The sequence below is a fragment of the Pieris rapae genome, chromosome 14 (assembly GCF_905147795.1).
Source record: "Pieris rapae chromosome 14, ilPieRapa1.1, whole genome shotgun sequence".
Taxonomy (NCBI): domain Eukaryota; kingdom Metazoa; phylum Arthropoda; class Insecta; order Lepidoptera; family Pieridae; genus Pieris; species Pieris rapae.
In genome coordinates, this window is record NC_059522.1 from 6,770,893 (window position 1) to 6,794,968 (window position 24,076).

A 24,076-nucleotide genomic window follows, 5' to 3' on the forward strand; every position below is an offset into this window, starting at 1 on the left:
TGGTGAAAAAACATACAGTAGGATGTGAGCTCAGACACAATACTAAATTACTCACATACTTATTGTATTAGGCATCAAGTCATCTGAAAAACAATTTAAAAATTTATTCTGCAATACACATTTCAAACTTAGTGTAGTTTCTATCTGAATAAAACTAGCTGTAAAAATAATACTAGCACCCTGAGTGATAAGCACATTTGAGTAGTAATTCAAGTGAGTGATGACATTTTTTACATCTTAACAGTCATATAAAATAGTGTACAATATATTTCAATTTAATTGATTACTTACAATAATGCCACCACCATAATAACAATAGGAATAGTTCCAACATACCCGGATGATGTAAGACAGCAGGCTGTGGCCTTCTTCGCGGGGGGGGATATCTTCTACGAGTTCTAGCACGCTCTTCTGGTTCCGTATCTTCTGTATCAGTAGGTGGAGATTCTCTAGGTGCAACTGTGAGTGCAATCGGCCCATCCGCTCCTGCTATAGTCCTAGCTACGGACGCGTGAGGAGATCGCGAAACATTGGCTCCGTCCACAGCCAGTAAAGCATCTCCAGTACGGAGACCTGCTCGTTCTGCCGGTCCGCCGGTTGCGACGGCAGAAACGACACAAGGACGCTGTCCTGCAATTGTAAATCCAAAACCACCAGCTCCTCTAACTACTACAACACGTCTTTCTGCATTCTTGGACAATACAGCTCGTCGACGCCTTCTTCTTTGCTGTTGAGGCACCATAGTCAAACTTTTACACTTCTAGTAATTGAATCTTGAAAAAACTTAAGTAAGGAACGTAAAACATTTTAATAATTTATGGATTCCTGATGGTATCCATCACTCTTACACTTAGAAAACTAGAAAAACTTGAATTTAAAACGCAAGAAAGTTACGAGGTCTTTGTAACTGACTTGACGTTTAGACTTATTTAGAAAGTTTAAGTCTGTTTAGAAACCTGTTTGATCAGTGTTGTGGTGTAAAAAATATTTAATTTTTAATTTTTTAATCTGCAAATCTAGAAGGTTAATTAAAAAATAATGAAATATAGCACTTACAATTAATATTATAATTTATTTACCTATTTGTAACTTTTCCATTACATCTATTTTTACCTACTAACTTCTAAGCGAAATATTTTAAAAAATCCTATGTCTATTGTCAAATGCCTTAGATATTTAATTAATTTTGGCTGTATGGACTAAAGTCCTTTGCCTTTCCCATTAGGGATAAATTAAAAAAAAAAGATATTTGATTACCAGGAGTTGTCAGTTGGGAACTTGTGAGTTGTGTCGACTGTCGACAAAGTCAAAACAGCATGGTTAAATTTGGTTGATGGTTCAAACATTGTATATTAATTATTAAGGTGTTTTTACTTAAATACTTGTATTTATTAAATATTTATTATTTAAGTGTATAGTAGTAGTTATCAACTTTAAAAATGGCGGTAAGTGTAACATGTTTTGCATATTTTTAAGTTATAAAACACAACACTAAACTATAAATTTGACTCTCTTGAATTTGCTCGTTATTTCAGAAAAAAGGCAAACCCAAAATAAGTAAGTTGAAGAGAACTAACCATACCACAAATAAAATGAAGAAGGCTGGTAAATTGAAACTACAAAGGCATAAACAGAAACTACAGAAACAAAAGCAACCTCAACAGAAGCAAATAGAATATAGCAGTGAAAGTGAAGAATCTTCTAATGAATGGGCTGACATGTTGGATGATGAGGAACAGAAGTATATTCTAACACGGCTAGCAAAGCAACCTCAGCTGCTATCCAATGTTCCAGAGGAGGTAGAGAGCAACAAGTAAGTTCTGGTTATTGATAATAATTTTACTTACATAACATACATAATTCCAAATATTTTACTTACATGATAACTACTACTGTTATCATGTTATTTTATAAGCATAAGCTATACTGAGTGGTAAGACACAAAACTAATACCTATAGATTCTGTAATAATCATATTCCACTTACTCAGACAAGGGAAGAAAAGAAAAAGAAGTCGAGTTAAAGTACAGAACCAAGAAAGAGACAGTGGAGCAGAAAGTGACATGGAAGAAAAATATGAACAAGAACAGGCTGACAAACCAGTTAAGAAACTAAGACCATTACTCCCTATCAAGACAAAAGAAGGAATTGTTCAAAGAGCTGAGGAGGTGGAATGTAAGTTTATAATATTTTCACCTGTATTAAAGATTGGTATTAGAGATAAGTTACTGCTACATAATTTCTAAAATTTGGAAATACATGTTTATAAGGATTCAGTGACACTATATTAATACAGGCATAATCCAATTATATAGTAGAAACACAGATGAAATAAATCAGAGACTTTACATGAACTTATATGTTTTACTATGGTTATGTTTAATATGTAATTTAAATGCTAGTTAAAAAATACCAACTGCCAAAAATTTAATGTATATATTGTATTATTTCAGTATCGGACACAGAATCAAATGACAAAGATGAAGAATTGCAACTTGAAGAATCTGAGGATGACCATGAGCATCAAGAATCAGGGGATGAAGTAGATCCTGAAGCAGATTCTGGTTTAGACCCTGGTGATGAAGAAGGAAAAGTTGTGACTACAGTGGAACTATTGGCTGAGAGAAGGAATCGGCTGCAGCATGAGAAACTAAGAATTGGAGCACTTTGTTCGTCGCTGCTTGAGAGTCCAGAGAAAAAGGTAAACTAAATGTATATCCATTGATTTCGAGTGATATGTCAATATAATATATATTTGTTTTAAGTTTTATTAAACTTCTATCTATGGTTAGAGATTAGGCACTCAACTCAAAATTTCTGTTTATCACTAATCAGAGATAAAGTTAATAATAATTAAGATACATAACCATTTTAATACTGATAATGACAAATTACTAAGATCTCTAGTCTGACTAAAAATCTTAATAATTTGTTTTTTTTTAAGATTTGAAAAACCACAAATTTAAGTTTATAAGTTTTTATAATATATTTCAGCTTAAGAATCTTTATCCTATTCTATATTTGATGGAAGACAAACTAAAAGATGGTTCTTTAAATCTACTGTCAGTACGTAAGCTGGCAACTGTATCTGCTGCTGAGGTATTTAGTGATATTTTACCAGAATACAGGATTAGGCATCAAGATTATTCTGACATCAAATGTGAGTATTATTGACATGACAGTTTATATAAGATACATTTTTATAACAAGAAAAATAAGGTAACCCATCAGTAATGTATAAATATTTTTGCGAACACCACTGATCCGGGGCTTCTGTCTTTCCTTGCATTTGTTGTCTCCCCTTTGTAGTATAGATATAAACTGAATTTTACAGACACATCTGTGCCATCTGGCTATGAGAGTTGTGGAACACAGATAGCGACTGTGTCTGTATAGAAATTGTGTGCCATGAAATATGTCAGTTGTACTGAGATTGCTATCTGTCTATAGCTGCCATGGCAAATCTGCCAACTGTTTAATCGAAATAACTTCATAATTGTTTAATCTGAAGTATCATAAATTAACATAAAAATATTTTTTTAGTAAAAAAGGACACGCTCGCTTTATACAAGTTTGAAAAGGAGCTGTTGGAGTTTTACAAGAGATACCTTGTTAGAGTCGAGAAAGCTGCTAATTTATTGAGAAAGAAGAAAGGCGACAATCGGTAACGTACTTCTAACAGTAACATAAACTAGTGATCACTCACACAAACACTTTTATATTGTTTAAGTACAAAATGGATTTCAACGATCCATCTTCTCATGATCATTTAAATAGATAATTTATTAAGATATATAATAAGAGCATTATGGCCTTAGCATTAAGGACTTTCAATTTATCTGTGCAGTAATTAAAGAAATAATAGTAGTAGTAGAAGATATATAGGGTGTAAAACTTAAGCACCGAAGTAAATGAGGAAGTGTCGGTCTAGTGGCTTCTTCTTGCGGCACATATCTCAGGTCGTCTGTTCGATCCACACCTATGCACGAATGGAGTTTTTGTCTATGTCTATCTATTTGACACTCGCTCAACGGTGAAGGAAAATACAAAACCATCCGTATCACCTTTATATCAGTTGTTCTACAACTATGTGGAATCAGCCGTCCACTGAAATATTTCCCAACCAATTCGACTTAGGCTCCTTCAAGAAATTGAAGAAAGAAAAAGAGCGTACAAATTATTGAAAGGCCGGCAACGCACTTGCTAGCCTTCTGGCAATGTGAGTGCCCATGGGCGGCCGTATTACTTAACATGAGGTGAGCCTCCTGCCCGTTTAAATGTTATTATAAAATACTTCACATCAACAAAATATTCAGGAAATTATGTCAGTGTAGTACTAGGTACTACACTGACATAATTTCCTTACGTACTTAATAGGACTATCCATATTGTACATTCTTATAATACAATTAAATTGACAACACATTTAGAAGATATAAACCGAAATATAATGAAACAATTTTTTTTTATGTTTTTAGGAAACTAGATCCTCCGACAACTAGTCTAGCGTTACTTTCCCTTCGATCAATGTGCAGTCTTCTTGAAGCCAAGCCCAACTTCAACTTTTCAACTAACATAGCCCAAAGTGTGGTACCATTTCTAGATAGCCCCATTCCCGAAGCCAGGAGCTTAGTTACTGAATGTTGTTGTAATGTTTTTAAAGAAGATAGAAAAGGAGAGATTACTCTTGATGTAAGTTAAAATTTTAATTAAAAAAAAACTTTAAAATCTGTTGTATTATCATAAAAGAATGTCGCTAGTTAAAAGTAAATCAAAATGTCAACGTATGGTAAATTAAACATGAAGTATCAATAATTTGATATGATAAATTAACTTTTTGATATCAAGAATTTGATATTCAAAATATTCCTTTTCACGTATTGGGCGATAATTCATGACGATCACAGAACACATACGTATACGTCAATATGATGGTATTAGTTTTTGACAGTTCGAACCGATCAACGAATTTAAATACTACAAGTTCTTGAGCCATGCTTTTTTAGTTCTAAATTCAAATTGTTTTCCAAACAAAATGTGCAAAAATATCTATGAAATCTAAAAAAATCATCAGTTGTCGTTGCTTAACCATGAGACTTAACCACTCTGTATATTTACAGATAGTACGTCTAATTAACCAATTAGTTAAACGCCGCGGTGAACGCTTACAACCAACCGCCTTAGACTGCCTATTGTCTCTGAAGATCGCAGATGTTCAACTTGATGCCGAAACGGACATTAAGATGAAGAAGAAACAAGATGAGAAGCATAAGAAACGAATTGTGAATTTATCAAAGAAGGAGAAAAAGGTATTTATTAGCAAAATGTCACATTATTATGTTTGGAAATATGATTGTTATTTACAAGATAGCTACGATTGTGAAGAATGTATGCATTTTTTATCTGTTAGAAATGATGTTTTAATGTTTTACCGAAAGATGGCGGTTTACGAACCGAGAATCAAATATTTAATTTAAGATTTCATATAAAGTTGTTCCAGTTGGTAGCTCCCGATGCGTACATACAAAAATATAACAATATTATTTTCACTGGCAATCAAACAGACTCAGGAATTTTTATCTGTCGTATACAAAAGTTAGAAAGGAAAGGAAAATATATTTAAAAAACCCGTATTTACTTTCAAAATAGATAATGTAAATTTATATTTAATTAAAAGAAATATGTTTAGCGTGCCAAGAAACTTAAAGAAGTGGAACGTGAACTTCTAGAAACAGAAGCTAAAGAGAATGAAACTGCTCGACTAAAGCAACTTACGGAAGTCACCCGACTGGCCTTCCATATTTACTTCCGGTTGCTCAAAACAGCCCCGAGGTCAAAACTACTCACCGCTGTTTTACAGGGATTAGCTAAGTAAGTCACTTATTTTTAACCGACTAAATAACTGACGTAAAAAATATAATAGTTTAACTGTGTATGATTGTCTACAAATTTAATAAATTCTGACTTATTTAAATTATGGAATTGTCGAGTTTTTAAAAAATCGGTTTAATAATTTTAAAGTCAAGTCAAGCATTTCTTATTTATTTAAACTAGTTACTACTAAGCATATGCCTTATAAAGTATATTGATTAAAGATACCGATTTTTCTTGTAAGGTATCTTAAGTAAATATTGTCTTTTTTATGATTCTAAATACCTTTTTTGTTTGTTATTCGTCGATATCATATCAACCAACTAACCATCGCTAAAATATTACTGTTGTTATAATAATATAATGTTTAGTGTTTTTTAATCTTGAGATTAAATTTTAAATATAAGAAAATGTCTCGCCTACCACAGAATAATATTGTTGATGTCGTTTCAGATTTTGTAAAAATTATATGCAAGTTATGATTTTAAATTAGGCTTAGGTATAGGTATGTAAATTTTATTAGGTATATGAAGTTAATGATATCAAAGGACATCTAGTCCACTAGCTTATTTGTCATTGGTTGGATAATAACTAATAAACGTTATCTGTCGTTTCTAAATTTTACCTTTACAATAAAAATACGATGTGTCATTTAGCTCTAGATGTTCTTGAATTTCCACAGATTCACACATGTCATAAATTTGGAGTACTACAGTGATTTAGTTGCGATTCTGACGCAGCTAGTTCGTGACGAATTAGTCGATGCTCGTTCTAGGCTTTTGTGCGTTCGTACAGTACTTGCGATGTTATCGGGTGCGGGGGACGCGCTTAACATTGACCCCCATCACTTTCACGACCATTTGTACGCAAGTGCACTCACCGTACACGCTGGTAAGTAAATATTTAAAAAAAATAGCGTAGAATTCTGTGATATTTCGGGTTTGAAGGCACGACAGACAAACATGTATTGAAATATGATATACGGGAGTCAAAGTTTGCGCTAGTCTTGTTGCTGAATCTCTCTCCTTATCTTAATATATAATCGTGTAAACATTTGTTTTTTTTTTAATTGATATAAACTAAAGTTATACTTCATTTAGCGCGTTAGGGAATAATGGATGGAAGTAAATTTTTACAATGTGCGCCCTGAAGTGAGTCAAAATTTCAGTTTTTTTGTGACATTTAAATAAACTTTATGTAAGAACGTATTATATTATTTAGAAATTTGTATTATAATGCGTTATAATAAAAGTTTCATTTAATGAATATGAAACTAAAAATTAAAATTATGAAAAGATTTTTGTATTACGCGGTACGCCAAAGAAGTATTACTTAGTAAGACTTCTCACGTGTGTACACATTTTTTTTTATTTTCTATAGCTACCCAATTTTGTTTATTCACAAAAATTATATACATTTCTTAAATATTAACATATCACAGTCAAACTATAATTAAACAAATCCCAAGACAGTTCTTTTTCCGTATAGACTTTATCACAAAGAACTATGAATTTAATGTGTGTCTCCGGTTCTAGGACGGAATTCTACTAGCAGCCTTTTAACCTATTTGTCCATTCCACGATTTTTATAAACAATATTTTATTTGCAGCATCAAACGATTCAGATATTCGCTTAGTACTAGAGGCGATATCAGCCATTTGTGGTCGTGCTAGACGCGTGTCGGCCAGTGTACTTTTGGCTTTCAGCAAACGTTTGGGAACGCTTGCAATACAACAACAACATCACGCGGCATTGGCTGCTCTCACTTTGCTTCATCAACTTGTACAGGTACAACTATATTATGTATGTTCGTTAGTCTAGTAGTTTGATTTAAAACTTCTTTTACTAATAATAATGGCTTTGTTTGTTCTTTCAAATTATAAAAATATTTTTATTATAAATATATATATATTTTAATCTACCAATCAATCAATCTAACAACTGTGCTTTATGTTTCTGTTTCAATGTGTATTCCGTTTTGGCTTTTGTGTGTAATGTAATTGTTTGGATATTGTTTAGTGATTAGCTGTAGGAATACTTAAATCAATAAAACGTTTTAATTAAAGTAAAAAATAGGGAAATGCAGTTTAATTTATTCTAGTAAGCAAATCAAATAGCGTAGAATTTAAAAACCTTAAGAATTCTTATAAAAATATATCCTGATATTTCTGACTCTTTTCATCCCATCGTAATTCGTAAACACAATTTGATAGAAAGAGACGAAATAGTACTTAACTTGAAGTGTAATTTATACGGATTTAGTAACTCAGAATAAGGGAACAAGTAGATTTCTTTATCTAATACGTCATTGCATCAGTAGTCCGCAATGTAACATTGAAATACTGAATTTTTAAATTAAAATAACTCTTATTGCTTATTTAACGGGTTTGTTATACCGTTTGATTTTAATTTTATAATGAATGTTATAATATTTTTCAGCAAAGCAAATCTGTCTCGTCCCTCCTAGACACGGAAGAAATAGTTGGATCAGGTCGTTTTGATCCTTTCGCGAAGTCGCCGGAACATTGCGCTGCGCATGCGGCGACTCTTTATGAACTAAGCGCTCTATCTCGACATTATCATCCTACTACAGTGAAAGTCGCTAACGCTTTACTTGCTGGAGGACCATTGCCCAATGAGCTTTTGAAAATGTAAGGATTATTTATTTGTAATTCAAGCAGAGCACCATGTCTTATTTTAAGTCTTAAGACAATAACAGTATTTCAGTGGTTCAATGGTTTAGGGAGCATTCAAGTATATTTAATTAATTCGTAACGTATTGTTTATCCCCCCCTCTATGTAAGGCTACTGTTACCCCCTTCACCCATAAAACATTAGTGACGATTTTTAGCGTGTTAATATCACTAAAAACAACATAGTTCCAAGCCACTCCCCCCATGTCATGCATCACGCCCCCCTCCAGATACGTTACGTACGTTCCCTTAATTTAAATATATTTGTATATATATATATATTCTTTATGAATTGATTTCATCATTAATAAATTACTGTTCAAACCTTAGTCAATTTTGTGCTATATATCAATTTTCAATTAAAAACATTTTTTTAACAGGAGTCCTCTTCAAATATTTGACAACTACAATGGCTCGCAAATGGCGTTTAAACCTGCAATACCACCTCCGGCTGCCGAAATTAATAGAAAGAGTGGTTCAAACCGTCCACACGTCTGGGCGCAACAAGAGTTTAAAGCACACTGCCTTAATGTCGAAGAAAATGTAGAAATCACCCTTGACAATGTTACATAAATAAAAGGCATTTTAAATTTTTATTTACTTTAATTTGACTGTTTAAGTAAAAACCATGGAGAATACATTTTTTAATTATTACAATTGATACACATTATAATAAAAAGCTTTTACTTAGCAATATTAATTACGACATCTTAATACATACACTTTACATCATACACATTTAAAATGTTATTTTTACTTAACATGTATGTTAAAAATATCAAGGCATTATAAGTCCGATATTAAATGTTCACTGTTGTCTTATGTTGCGACAGAAATATTTAGTGACGTCGTATGTTATAATAAAACAAGGCGATTCACTGGAAATCCTTACGAATCCTTTCCCTGACCTTGTCAATCGTATCTCGCAGCAATTGTTCGTGTCGTATTCGGGATTTTTCAAATACTTTGTCTGCATGCGTACGCGCAGCGTCCGCTACAGATTTTAAATATGCTACTCGCTCCTTTAAGCTGTGAAAAAATATATACCGCTTAGAAGCCATACCATTATATACTTACAAACTTAGGTATACCAAAGACAAAGTAATAGACCAACAGTGAAGAATTAGAATTTAAAAATTTTTTTAAAGTAAGTAAGTATCGTAATTCGTATTAACAATAATATAATATTTCAACCCAAGATCTTATTATTAAGGTACATATACAAAACATAAGTTATAATTATGATACTAGTATTCCTATTTTATGCAATAAATTTAATATTGATTAGTGTTGGTATGCAAGTACTAATTGCAATATTCAGTCATTGTTTGGGTCTCTTGCTTTTGAATAATTAATTGTCTTTTTTTATCTTTTCTATATGCAGCCCCCACAGTTTGTTCATTGTGGCCCAGGGAATTTAGGTCTGATACATTTGAAACGTTGCCGTTGAATCTTACCTAGCCATCAAGCAGTAGGAAAGCGATATTCGCGGCGGTTTTCGATTTATTAGGTAAATATATATTGTGATAAATCCATCAACAAAATTGGTAATTACCACAAGATTTACGGCTTTTCCTTAGCAACCTATAAAGTCTATTTACTTTCAATTGTCATTGGATATACCCAATAAATAGGTCATATGTGAAATTTGTGTTTCATAATGTATGAATGGCATCTGTCTTAAACTTATTTTTATTCATATTTGATATATTCAAAAACAATTTAATTTTGTAATCTAATAGTAAAAATATGTATTTCACATAAAATTTACAGTTTGATTTTAATAAAACAAAAAAACCCAGTAAACCTGGATTTGAGAAGAACTAGAAATAAATACTCACAGATGATGCTGTTCCTGCCTCTGTTTGAGCTGGTCCTCTATCTCCTGGTACCTCATGAGCTCTGCCTTCATCTCCTCAGTTCTTTGTTGCAACTCGGCCTCTTCCCGGCTCCAGGCAGCTGCTGATGCTGCATCAGACGTCATCTCTTCCTCCAAAACTTGCTGTTCACGGTCAATTGACCTTTTCACTTCAGATATTTTTGAACGGGTTTCCTCCTAAAAATAATAGTTGCAATCTTATAATTCCAAATCAAAGAACTATAGTGCTTACGTAATACTGGAACGGCCCCTTAAAAATTCTTATGCCCAAACATACGCATAATTTTTAATACATAAAAAATAATTGCTCATTTATTAAGAAAATACTTGGAAATTGTTAAACAAAATGACAACATGGAATTCAAATTACGAGAAAAAATGACCCAGAAATCCTGTGAGGCGTGGGCTCCATGTTAGGAAACACTAAGTTAGACAGAATATTTTTTTTAATTTTAGTCATAATACTTTATTCCATTTTGTCCAACATACCTCGGGTATTACTGGTTACGACCAACGTCTTCGGTTACTATACCAACTGTTTTAACACTTATCATCCAAATTTAGGGTACTTTAAAATTTTGCTTACAGTTATAAAAATTCTAAAAAACTCCCTTGGAATTTGTCTTGTTGCAAACCCTTTTTAATTGATAAGTTCACCTAAATCTTATACATAGAGTCTAGATCCTTTTCTTATTTTATTCTTTGCACAAGTTTAACTCTTTGCTGTTCCTCTTATCACATTCTTTAACTAGAAGATATAAGATAACTAAAAGACAATAAGAGACTCAGGGCCTGTTTCACAATGTCCGGATAAGTTCCAAATAAGCTATTTATTACTTATTGGTATGATAAATAGTATTTTTGCGTTTCACGACTGTCGACTGTTGACTGTTGGAACTTTTATCTTTCGAATAATTTATGTGTTTTGCTTATTTGGCACTTTATCCATACATTGTTAAACAGGCCCTAAGTAATGCTTACCGCCATCAGAGCATTCCGCTTATGCAACTGCGTCTTGGACCTTGCCCGTTGAGAACGTCGACCGGCCAGCGCCGCCTGCTCACGCTGCAACTCTTCAACTGCTCGAGCCATTCTTTGTATGCATTGCTCACTCATCACATCACTGTAAATACATTTCTTTGAAACCCCTCAGACAACAACCAATGACATTTTCAGGTTGTTTATATGAAATTATTAATAGCATTTGTTATAAAATAGGTTTAATCGTTAGGCTTCCTTTTCTTGTATTTAAATTGTAATTATAAAATAGGTTAACAGTTGAGATGTATCTGTTATTAGAAATGATTATATCGCGGGCTTTGAGCGAGGCGACCAAATCAAGAAATTCCGTAACGGAAATAAAACCTAACATACGATGACGTCATATTGGTGCGGCCAATACGAGTTAGAGCGGCACAGAACGCATACTGTCATTCACATCTAAAGCAGCCGATACGCGATAAAGTGTGACAAACTATATAGGCGTGTTAGTCTGAGTCTGGCAGAGTGGTAGAATCACTATATAGTATAAAACAAAGTCGCTTTCTCTGTCCCTATGTCCCTTTGTATGCTTAAATCTTTGAAACTACGCAACGGATTTTTATGCGGTTTTTTTGATAGAGTGATTCAAGAGGAAGGTTTATATGTATAATAACATACATTAAATAGTGGAGAAGTACTGTTATTTTTGAGGTTCCTTTTGAGAAACCTCCCTCTTGAATCACTCTATCTATTATATCTAAGAAAAACCGCATCAAAATCCGTTGCGTAGTTTCAAAGATTTAAGCACACAAAGGGACATAGGGACAGAGAAAGCGACTTTGTTTTATACTATATAGTGATTATGTTCATCTATATAAATCCTGTAAGTGTATGCTGTTATTGTCACTAAAAGTCATATCGTGACGGTGATTTTCATATTCAAAAAGCGAGTGGGTTTGTCCAAAGGATTTTTGTCCATCTGATATAAATGGTACTCACGATTCATCTACAGCGAGTGAAGCCAGGTGTGGACAAACCGGGGTGAGGTGTATGAGTCCTTGCTTGTACTGAGCACAACTCTCAAGGGCACGCTTTTGCCATAGTGCCAAATCGTTCTCTTTATTTAACAGCTTCTGAAAATTTGAATCAAAACATGAAAGTTATCTTAATAAAAATGTTCCTAAACATAATTATTTAACATCAATTATTAAGCAAATATTTAATACTAAACATACACAAACATATAATCAATTTTTTTAATGTTATTCTTTTTCACGCAATAAATATGAATAAAGGTCTTTTTAATGTATTGTTGGTATTATCATAAGAAACCTACAATCTTACCAAATAAATTTGGCAAATCACATTAATTAAATTAAAAAACAGTTAAAAAAATATTCTACATGTAAAAATGATTCAATTAACTATATTTAAAACATAATTTCAGTATACTTTAAGCAGAAATATATATTTTAAAATGAGAAAAACAAAAAATATACATTTTTGAAAATACTTGGGAGCGAATCTGAATTGCTGCAAATATAGATTCTAAGTAACATGCAGATGTGCACCTCACCTATGGCTATCAAACTGTTTTGATAGAGGCTGATTTTTTAACTTAATTTATGGAACAACTTTACTTACTTTAGAAATTTCTTCAGCAAGTATCCGTTTTGTATCAATAACTCTTCTCTTGAACTCAAGCTTATCGAGCAATCCATCCCGTTGCTGTACTGACATGGTTTGAGCAGCCAACTCGCTTTGGAGCTGTTCTTGTTGGGGCCTGTAATTATTTTTCTCCTCAATATACAATAGCAAAGAACAACTGAAACGTTTTTCGTAAGACAAATACAAAGCACTAAACAAAATTTTTTCTTTTAAACTGAAATTTCAAAATGTTAATTATATTTCATTCGAAAATAATGCATACATTTTATCTTCGCTAAAAAACAGAAAATGTGGACAACCTCTTGAAGAAGCATGCAGCAGCATAAATATGGTTATATTATTGTATATTTCTATGTTATAAATAAAATATGTATCTATCTGAGTCTCAGTTGTAAACCGTTTATCAAACCCAAGACTTACTTAAGCCTCTCAATCTCAGCAGCAAGTTGTTTCTTGCTCTCTGCCAAATCATTCGTACGCGTACGTTCGGATGTCATTGTGTGTGCCAAATTACGTCTGTCGTTCCTGACTGCTTTCATCTCAGATCTGATGTGAGCAAGACGAGACGATAGTGCCTCCTCCTTCTCACGTTGTGCTGAGACCTCTGCTTCGCTCTCTTCTAGGTGGGTTTTATATTCTACCGAATGGTATAATTCATATTAAGGGCCTGTTTCACAATGTATCGATAAACTGGCAAATAGCTGTGCAACACATAAATTATTCGAAAGATAAAAGTTCCAAATAAGATACTTCGAATTTCGTGAAACGGAAAAATACTATTTATCCTACCAATAAGTAATAAATAGCTTATTTGGAACTTATCCGGACATTGTGAAACCGGCCCTTAGAATGATTTAAAAGCAAAGTATTCCTATTTTATCTGGAACATATTACTATAAAAGAGCGTTTTGTCTAGATAACTCTAGGCTAGTTTACGTTTAATGGTTAAATCTTCCAGAAATAAAAAAGGCGTTATTTTCTACCTGATTTTCATTAAAGAAATAGTGAGAGACACTAGAAGATATATAGAGTATTAAACTTAAGCACAGCAGTAAATGACATAGCAGCGTTGGCCTGGGGCCTTCATTTCGCGACTCATATCTCTAAGGTCGTCAGTTCGATCCCCGAGTCAGGACCAATGGATTTTCTGTCTATGTGCGTTAACACTCGATTGTTTGATGAAGTGAAACGTCGTAAGAAAACTAAACCGGCATGCCCTAAACCAAGAAAATCGAGGGCGTGTGTCAGAAACAGAAGGCTGATGAATTGCTTCTTAAGAAACAATAAAATATGAAACCGATATCTACATAAAGCTCCATTGGATTTTTTAATGACGTAGGCGTCATATGGATTTGTGTAAATAAAATTCAGAAATTGTCTTACAAAACAGTAGTGTAAAGCATTGCGTTCTGTAGTGAAAAATAATTTATTTCAATATACATTGAATTGAAAAACAATTCTATTGCATAATATTGAATTAATATGTTTATGAGGGGAACGCAATGTATGAAACTCGCTATAATATCCTTAATTAATTTTAAAAACATACATTAATGTCAATATAGTGACTTTTTCTTTTTTTTTTTCAACAGGAATTAATATTGCTACATATCCAGTATACATTAATTTTCTGGAATGTAACGAACTAAATTTAACAATGAGGTAAACTACCTGGGAACTATGCAATCTTTAGAAGAGATTTGCATTTTTGACATGCCCAGATTAAATAGCTAAATATAACTAATAATAATAGGTTAATACTTATAAATATTGACTTACTTTTATTGATCTCCTGTAACTCCAGCACTTTTTGCTCATCAAATCCAACAAGCTCTTTGAATTGATCGACATATAACTTTACACGATCAGTTGATTCTCCTTGGATGTCCGAGTTGAACCTTTACACACATTATTAATCAAATATACTTCTATTCTATCCAAGGGTGGGACGGACAAATCTACATCTATTTATGTACAACTATAATGGCAAGGCAAGCGTTTATTCCTTTAAGCTTAATTGACGTCAATACTATAAAACATAGTAGTTTCATTTGCGAAAACGGAAAAAGTAATATATAATCAAGACAAATCTACCCTTAAGTACTTTTATGTCAGACATACCATCTGCCTTTTTTTATATATGTCAGAGCCAAAATTGGGCAGGATGCTGATCTGATGTGATGCTACCGCTGATGGAAACTTAATGAGAAATAATTTTATGTGCTGAATTTACAAAGTGGAGGCACACGCACAAAACTCCCAAACATGTTTTAAATAATCACTTACATTTGCCATCCCTCTTTGAAAAACTCTCTCCGAAGGCAGGATACCTCATCATTATGTTTATATAACCATTCATCATTGACGGGCCGCCTCTAAAAGTAATTATTTTATGAGATATTCTTAAGAACTATGTACAGTATTAACGTTAATTTCATACAGTGACCATTATTAAGAAGATTTTTATTAATCTGTATATAAGTCACTTATGTTATTTTAGGCTGTCTACTTATAAAAAGAATATATAAGTGATTATAAAATAGTGACACTTGCCCCAATTTTCATGTTTCTTAACTAATCTCTAAGAGATTAGTTTCCTTGACAATCTCCATAAGCACACAATTTTTCTCTAAGCAAGTGTTGATTGCATGATAAACCTATTGCCACGGCCAGTTTAATAGTGATATAGCTTAAATCTAGACTAACATTTGATTTTTACTATGTGTAGAAATGCAAATTAAATTAATTTTATCTTAATATTACTTACAAGATCACACAACATGTCAGACAGGTACGATATAAGTGCTAATGCATGAGGAAATGCGTGAAGGGTATTGACGGTACGCAGCCAGGACTTTGATACAATACCTGGGTATAAAAGGCGTTTCGCTTGATGTGGCATCTGAAAAGCAAAATCCATAAATGTAATAGATGCAAGTATTTATTGTAAATTGTATTCAGTTATAAATATTAAGTGAAGCTTTGATTAATTTACTAAATTATTAAATCTATAATTTCTGGTTATTATAAATTTAATAATTTAACTATAATTACTGAAAATTACGGATTTAATAGTCTTTTATCCGATATACATAATTTATTTACAAAAAATGTTTGGAATATATATACATCAAATGGGGACATTCTAAAATAGATAGAATAAAATGGGTTCCTAAAATGACACTAACTTCCAGCAAACTAAACTTATCCAGAAATTGTCAGATATAATTTTATACATATAACAAAGACTAACTATTTACCTTAGCAACATATGTATCATTATTCAGTTTAGGATCTTTTAGAAGGTGCGTAATTAGCCCATTTATAATTTCAACAAAGCGGGCAATGGTCAATGGTCGGTTGAGTGCTCCTAATTCTTGAGATGTTAGTAATTCATTAATTCGGGAACACTCTGAACGTTGCCATGCTATATTGTTTATTTGCCTGAAATTAACATAAAATTAATAAATTCAGTTTCATTATATTTTTACATCCTTCTTCATCTTAATAATCAACACAATCTCAATATTATTTATATCAGTAATGCAAAAGCATTTATAAATTAAATGTATTTAAATAATATAATTCTATGATAATAAACTATTAAATAAAAACCTTTGATCCTTAACAGTATAAAATGCCAGCACTCGGTCCAAGGCAGCTTGTAGGTCAATTTTACCTCGCTCCTTGGATGGTGTCCTCTATCAATTTTAAAATTTTATTAAAAACTACACATACTATTGTTTCCTAAAAAAAACATAATATTTTTTTTACCGTAACAGTTTTCTCAGAAATCTTTAAGTCATACTCTCTTTAAAAGGGAGCATAAGATTTGCTTTACAAACATTACAGTGTAATTATGTCTAACAATTTAACTTAAAATAAAAACTTCTTAGTAAATAAAATATATAATAATAAGATAGTATAAAATACATACATTTGGTGTATTAAAATTCCTGCTGTATTGGCTTGAACGTAGAGGAGTTGTTTTTTCATACTTTACTTCACCTCCACTAGTTTGAGAACGGGACCTCTAAATTATAATAGGATAAAAAATTATTCTAAAAGAGAACACTTCTTTACCAGATTAAAGCTATGTACTAACTTATTTAACATAATTTTAAATTTTGACAACAAAAATAATCTTCCTTATTTCTGCTGTAATACTATTATTATTAATATTGACAGCAGCATCAAAGGACCTAGACTAGAAAACATTAAAAGTAACATATTCATGTATAGAGAAAGTCAGTATCTAGTCAATTTCGTAACAGAAATTAAGATAACTCTTGACCAAGATATTGAATTAATTTTATAATAGAAAATAATAAAGGGGAAACAAAAAAATCTTACCCCATTAAGAGGTATTTTAGTCGCAGAAGCCTCTCGACTTAACCGTCCTCCGAGAGTAGGTCTAGGGGGTTCTGCACTACTGGACCGATAATTAACTGCTGATGGCCGTTTAGCATCTATAGATGGTCTGTCAACCGAACCTGGACGACGTGGCTTAGGCAATAAAGACATCTTGCCATCCATCCTGATCAATACATACATAAGACATAAACTTAATTTGTATATTAATGTAGCTGTTATTTATCAGTGAGTTGTTACAATAACGGAACCTCGCAATTTATTGCGTATTAAATACTCATGAAAATTATACAAAATCTTAACTTACCTAGATTTTCTAACCGCTGACGGTGGTCCCGCCATTGATCCATATCTACTAGCCATATTGATACTTAGTACGCTTTTGAAACAGTTATTTAAAATAGTTAACTATTCAGTTTTTAATAAATTTAAAACAAAGCTACAATTAAAAGCAAAAAAACAATCATTTAAATACCAGTACAAAATTCAAATTCCAAACAGCTATCAAATAACGACGGTTGGCGATTGCCGATTGCCCTATACATATCTCACAGACTAAAGATACTGTAATATAACCTGTAGTGCTTAAATATTGCATAAAAAAGTAAAACTGCTAATACCTACATTCCACTGTGTTGATTGTTTAACAGTTGCTATTTAGTATTTAAAGCCGGCTCCGGAAGTCCACTCTTGCGAGGTGCCTTGTTGGGCCTTCGACTCGTTTGTTTTAACTAATTGACGATGGAAAAAATAAAATAAACATATGACTGTATGTTTTATAATAGTTTATTTTAATGTATATGTTCATTGTTAAGAATTTTTTGTGTTTCATGAATAATCAGAGGAAAAGCTGGATCAAGAAGGCAAAGTTTCACAAAATTCTTATAAGCTCCTGGCAATGGTAATTTTAATGTTTCTGAAAAAGAAAAGATTTGGTATTAAATACTTTTTTATTTTAAAAATGTTACTGAAACTACTATAAAAATGTAGAGGTACCATTGTTATTTTGTATGTTATTTAAAGCAGTTTGAAAGTGCTCATTAATATTGCGAAACTTCATATTTTTATTAATATATCTCGTAGATTGATATTTTGAAACTGGGAAGTGTTGACTTAACTGTCGTATAACACTAGAAGTATTCGTTTTTATTTGAAATTTTAGTTTTCGTACCTAAAACAAATTTATACTCATTTAATCTTAAAACTAGCGATTTATATGTATAATCAGCTATTGTATATAAATTCAAATTTTATATGTATCTAAAGCTTATTTGATAACTAAAGAGATTTTCTTATTAACTAAAAAAGAAAGGAAACGTAAAATTTAAATTTTAAATAATTTCATGTTATCATTGAAATTAAAATATCATGAAATATATATATTTCATGGATATAAAAAATATATATTTCATTTTACCAAAACAGGATACTTTATTTGTTATATAGTACCATAAATTTCGATGACAAAGAAAATAAAAGTTGTTTAGTGATTAATGATCTTAATGATGCCATGGACAAGTGTTAAAAATATATAAAATTTCATTTGTTTTTCAATCGTTAGAATGTAAATAGTCAAATTACACAGAAACGTCATACCTTTTGAGAATTTTCAGAAACCATTAATATTAATACGTCGTTTTTATATATGCCTTTAACTTTGCAATTCATATTGAATGTTTCAAAAATTTTATTATCTATATCTGACGTAATAAGAAGTTGATCTATGTGTACATTCAAAAACATATCATTTGTTTTGGAATAGTAGGATATCCAATTTCCTCCGCGCCATAGCCGTAAATTGCAAATTGGGAATCCTTAAATAATTACACACTATTTTTTTAATTCATATTGTTATAATAATAAACAATCAATGGTATACGTACTCTTATTCATTTTGAAAAGATTAATAAACTTTATTATGAGACACTGAAGTTTGATTTAATTAATAAAGATTCCAAAACGAGCAGTGGTTGTAAATGAAAACATTAAAGAACCGAAAATTCATAATGTACTAAGCAGTAAGTAGACAAGTTTATATTGGCGCCTTTTTTATAATTTTTACTTATATGGTTTCTGTCAGTACTCGGTTCTCAAGCTGTCAGCCGTCAAGTATTAATACACTTGATTATTTATGTAAATGTCAGAACTTGTAAATTTGTAATTTAGAATTTTGATATCGAGGAACAATTATTTTCGTTTCACAAAAATGTTTATTTTACCGAAATAAGCTGTATTAATATTTTTGTTTATAAATTATTCAAAACTACCTAGCTATTCTAACAGGATAATTATAATGGCTGGAACTTATTATTTCGTTATTGTTGGCCATTCTGATAACCCCATTTTTGAAATGGATTTTATACCAGTTACCAAAGAAGTAAAGGTATTCATATTTTTGATTTCTCACTATGTCTCATTTTACCTAAGACTTTTACTGGCATTACTTAGCTGGGATGTTTTCTCATTTTTCATACTACATGTCCTTGTCTAAACAATTTTATATATATATATATATATATATTATTATTTTACAGACAATACTTATAATATATTTTAAGTATTAATTATTAAAAAATATATAGATACCATATAGAGACATATTAACTTCCTATTTCAACTTTTTTCGTTCTAGGATAATGAATAATTTGCATAACCATCTCATCTCCATTATAATTTTCAGAAAGAAGATAACAGACATCTGAACCAATTTATAGCCCATGCAGCCTTAGATTTGGTTGATGAACATATGTGGAAGGGCACAAGTACTTATCTCAAGTCTGTAGATAAGTTCAATCAGTGGTTTGTCTCGGCTTTTGTTACAGCTAGCCAGGTGTGAAAATTTTAGTAATATAAATATTATATTGAATGGCAAATTATGTCTGTATTTTTTAACATAATATGTAAAATATATATGTAGATAAGAAATTTATGTGAGTTAGTTCTGACCAATGGATAATTATGAGAATTTAAGGAAATTAAATTAAAATTTTTCAGATGCGTTTTATAATGGTTCATGATGCTAGAAATGAAGATGGTATAAAAAATTTCTTCACTGATGTATATGAAGCATATATAAAACTTATGTTAAACCCATTTTACAAAGAAGACACAGTTATTACCTTCTCAGCATTTGAGAAGAGAGTTCAATTACTTGGGAAGAAATACTTGACATAGCCCAAGTTTGACTTGAAGGGCTTTTTGTTGAAAGACTGAATTATAAAAATTTGATGAATGGACAATTTCAGTGTGCAATGGTGACTCATACTTCCAACAAGTGCCCATAAAACTGATTTTTGTAATCATAATTTTTAATCTATGTTGTTATTATTTGATTATATAATTATTTTCCTGATAAGTTGTCTGTACTGAGTTAAAAGTAAAAAGTTTTCTACTTGCCTTGTAAGTTGTATATATAGTCCATTGAAATGTTACAATTTGAGGGCCAAACTGAACATTTGATAGAGGACGCAATTTTATTTATGGAACATGAAATTGTGGGGTTGGCGCCCTTGTCCCCCAGCTGCCATGTTGGAAAAAGGGGTGAAAGAACATTTTGGCTATATATCGTACATAAAATATGTAACTTTTTATCTTAAATCCAAAAAGTTATAAGTAAAAAAGTGAAAAAAATCCCTATTTTGTTTAATAACTTTTTTTCTTTAGATTATATCAAAAACCTATGTCAGAACAATTTTGTAGAGGATGTCTTTCTGAAGATGTTCCTATATAATTATTTTTAATTTTGTTAATTGGAAATGCTGTAACAGTGCTCACAAAACAAAATATTTACCTTACTTTTAGGATCTCTCGTTTTATTAAATTTTATATGTATGATTTAAAAAAGAAAATTGCAAGCTTATTTCATTGAATAAATAAATTTTTGTTAATGTAATCATATTTTCTTAAAATACCCAGAGACCTTAAAAGTAAGGTAAATATGTTGCTTTGTCCGGCTTATGAGCATTAATGAGTTCGGCATGTTGGGGATGGTACAGGAGGGTAGCAGTAGACCCCACCCCCAAAACCTCATAAATCCTCCGGCTGGATACTAAATGTTCTCCAATTTTTTTAACTGTGATATCACCATAACAACTTATACATTGTTGATAGTGTAGTGCAATTGAAAAATATAATTTTTATTCATTCATTTATTCATAATAAGTCACAACTGTCAGTGGTACAATAAATTAAATTATTTAATTTCTAATGCAAAAATTTTTAATTCAAAACAATTTGATGTCATCAACATTAAGCTTTCCTTAGATACATACAGAACATAGATGTTGTAGAGTTTGATATTCTTGAATATAAGCAAAAAGCTAATTATTATGATAAGAAAGATGTATTTTTTCTAAATTCTAAGAAAATTAAAATATCTCAGGTAAGTTTAATTCAAGGTCTGGTAAGCTGTCAATGGAGGTATCATCTGTAACAATAAAACTAATGTAGATAGGAACAAATCTTAAATAAACATCATTAACAATACAAACAATGATTATTTCCAGACACTAAACTAAGACAATTCCAAAATGAGATAAACAATTGTTGACTTAGTCAAGCTCAGCTTAAACCAAGTAATTTAATCCTCTTACCTGTATAAAAATCATCTTGATAGGAGCAGTTTAAATCCATTGTTGGTTTAGACATAGCGGGGGGTGGAGTATTTGGAGGAGTAACTATTGTTGGAATTTTTAACTCAGGAAGAGGTAAATAGTCTAACATATCAGTGTGAAAGTTATCTGAAAAAAGATTTTTATAGGTACTATTGTAAACATCTTTATATTTCATAACCTGACATCAGAATATATAAAATATTTATATATATGTGTACTGCAATGTGCTTTGGTGAATTACACCATTTCATCTAGGAACTGTTGGTTCCAGTGTAAATTTTAGATTGATATAGAATCCATATAATAATGAAAATTGAATTACCATATCTATTAGAAAATGCAGTAAACTGTATATCCATGAAGGAAGATATTTCCTCTACATCGGCATTGTCAGTGTAAATCAAAGTTTCTACTTTAACCCCAGGTGTAGACATCTGTCGAATTGGTGTACTCTGTAAGGCTTTTCCCTTGTTTGACATGAAAGACCTCTTGATGTTTGTTTCACCCTTTTTCATAGGTAAATTAGATTCCATAGGCTTAAGAGGTCCATTGGACACAGTTTTACCCCTATTCTCTAAAAGAACATAAAACGTTAAAACTACCCACATTAGAATGAAATACAAATTGATAAATGGTTGATGCTTAAAGATATAATTTGAGAGCATAAAGGAGGTGAATGAGTAAAGTTTACGCTAGTCAGTTAGCTTGCTTACCAATTGACGATATCGGCTGACGAGCAATAGTTTTAATGGTCGATTTAGACACATCACCAAAAATATCAAATAAGGAGTCCCCCATTATTGTTTAATAAATAACAAATAGTTTAACGTGAATTTATTTGAAAAGCGTAATTACAACTGCGAGACTTTAGACGTCACTGACGATTTTATATTTATGAATTGAAAAATAACGATTAACGATGACTTATTATCATTGACCAATAAACGTAGCTTCCGGTAATCGGAAGTTCACCAAAGACCACAGGTAACGAAAAGATTTTTAGGCTATGGTGAGTATATTTTGGGATTTTCTTGAGAGTTTGGCAATAGCTGTGGTTGTTACTTCTTAAGAGCTTATTACACCACGCGATATTCGGTCGGTCTAATTAGACAGGCTAACTGGCTAACTCTTATTACATTAGGCTAAATCTTAGTAAGACTGTCTGAATATCGACTTGTAATTGTTACATCCTCCCTCGCAAGGGGGATGCTTAAACCCGTTCGAGCATGAGGCTCTATCGGGTGGTTTGTTTGTTCGCGCCCTGCTGATACAGGGCGGTACGGGGGCGGGCTAATAGCCCTTGGTGGGGGCTGCTGCGCGCGAGGAACAATGGCTCGACTCGCTGCGCGCAGCCGATGGGGTCTTGTCCGGGGTGTCAATCCGGTGGTGGTGTGGGGTCAAGGAGTAATCTCGACTTGACCCTGGTGTCGTGATCGGTGGTATCGGGCAGCGAGCTGCGCGGCTCGCGGTCAAGCTCCGCCGGGTGAGACCCCCGGTAGCCCCGGGGGAGGCCCAGCGAGGCGACCAGCAGTCGAAGCCGCGGCTGCTGCCCTGGTGTCATGTCCGGTGGTATCGGCATCCGCGGAGAGTAGCTCACGCGGATACCGCAGGCGATCTGGCGGCCTGGAGTGCCATGGCGCGATGTTTTGGAGATGGGGATGCTGAGAGCCATCCGCTCGATCGAACATCCCCTTCGCGAGCCGCGCGACGAACTCGTCGATGGACTCCATCCGCAGGTCTCGCGCTATGGTGGCGTTTCTCACGTAGCGGGGGGCCCCCACTGCGCGCCTCAGGCAGGTGTTCTGCACGGCGCGCAGTCTCTGCCGGTAGGCCTCCTTAGTGTAGGAGTACCACGCCGGCGCCGCGTACGTGAGATGTGGGCGCACGTACAGCTTGTACAGCGCGAGCTTGGTGCGGATCGGTATGTTGCCGGTGAATAGGGGGCGGAGTTTGCTCGACACCCCCTTCGCTCTTCCTGCAATCCTCTTGACGTGGTGCCG

The 24,076-nt window shown here is 32.6% G+C and overlaps 5 protein-coding genes across 5 annotated transcripts in view; 2 read left to right on the forward strand and 3 right to left on the reverse strand.

The window, feature by feature from the left end:
- The window catches only part of LOC110997326 (regulator of G-protein signaling loco), a 63,944-nt gene extending 63,029 nt beyond the window's left edge, over window positions 1–915 (reverse strand). The window contains exon 1 of the mRNA XM_045630954.1: window positions 337–915. Within this exon, the coding sequence (XP_045486910.1) occupies window positions 337–742 (406 nt within the window). The 5' untranslated portion in view covers window positions 743–915. The remainder of the gene's footprint in view (window positions 1–336) is intronic.
- A 386-nt stretch (window positions 916–1,301) lies between these two features.
- Window positions 1,302–9,158, forward strand: LOC110998615 (nucleolar complex protein 3 homolog). Its single transcript, XM_022267337.2, has 13 exons — window positions 1,302–1,445; window positions 1,536–1,813; window positions 1,991–2,175; window positions 2,454–2,701; window positions 2,995–3,160; window positions 3,544–3,664; window positions 4,479–4,692; window positions 5,121–5,309; window positions 5,690–5,871; window positions 6,554–6,762; window positions 7,481–7,659; window positions 8,311–8,522; window positions 8,945–9,158. Exons 1-13 carry the CDS (start codon window positions 1,440–1,442, stop codon window positions 9,135–9,137), a joined length of 2,382 nt encoding a protein of 793 aa, XP_022123029.2. The 5' UTR covers window positions 1,302–1,439; the 3' UTR covers window positions 9,138–9,158.
- A 75-nt stretch (window positions 9,159–9,233) lies between these two features.
- LOC110998616 (myosin-14) lies at window positions 9,234–17,961 on the reverse strand. The gene is made up of 14 exons (XM_022267338.2): window positions 17,771–17,961; window positions 17,446–17,629; window positions 17,030–17,125; window positions 16,708–16,793; window positions 16,353–16,536; window positions 15,860–15,994; window positions 15,379–15,467; window positions 14,872–14,990; window positions 13,513–13,729; window positions 13,069–13,207; window positions 12,424–12,557; window positions 11,425–11,566; window positions 10,406–10,620; window positions 9,234–9,593 (listed from the first exon to the last, which is right to left on the reverse strand). The coding sequence occupies exons 1-14, from the start codon at window positions 17,824–17,826 to the stop codon at window positions 9,440–9,442; spliced, it is 1,950 nt and encodes a 649-aa protein (XP_022123030.2). The 5' UTR covers window positions 17,827–17,961; the 3' UTR covers window positions 9,234–9,439.
- A 1,654-nt stretch (window positions 17,962–19,615) lies between these two features.
- LOC110998623 (trafficking protein particle complex subunit 2) lies at window positions 19,616–21,894 on the forward strand. Its single transcript, XM_022267350.2, has 3 exons — window positions 19,616–19,846; window positions 20,144–20,293; window positions 20,458–21,894. The coding sequence occupies exons 1-3, from the start codon at window positions 19,757–19,759 to the stop codon at window positions 20,635–20,637; spliced, it is 420 nt and encodes a 139-aa protein (XP_022123042.1). The 5' UTR covers window positions 19,616–19,756; the 3' UTR covers window positions 20,638–21,894.
- Window positions 21,816–22,993, reverse strand: LOC110998621. Its single transcript, XM_022267349.2, has 4 exons — window positions 22,790–22,993; window positions 22,399–22,650; window positions 22,056–22,202; window positions 21,816–21,889 (listed from the first exon to the last, which is right to left on the reverse strand). The coding sequence occupies exons 1-4, from the start codon at window positions 22,872–22,874 to the stop codon at window positions 21,831–21,833; spliced, it is 543 nt and encodes a 180-aa protein (XP_022123041.2). The 5' UTR covers window positions 22,875–22,993; the 3' UTR covers window positions 21,816–21,830.
- Window positions 22,994–24,076: the final 1,083 nt, after the last annotated feature.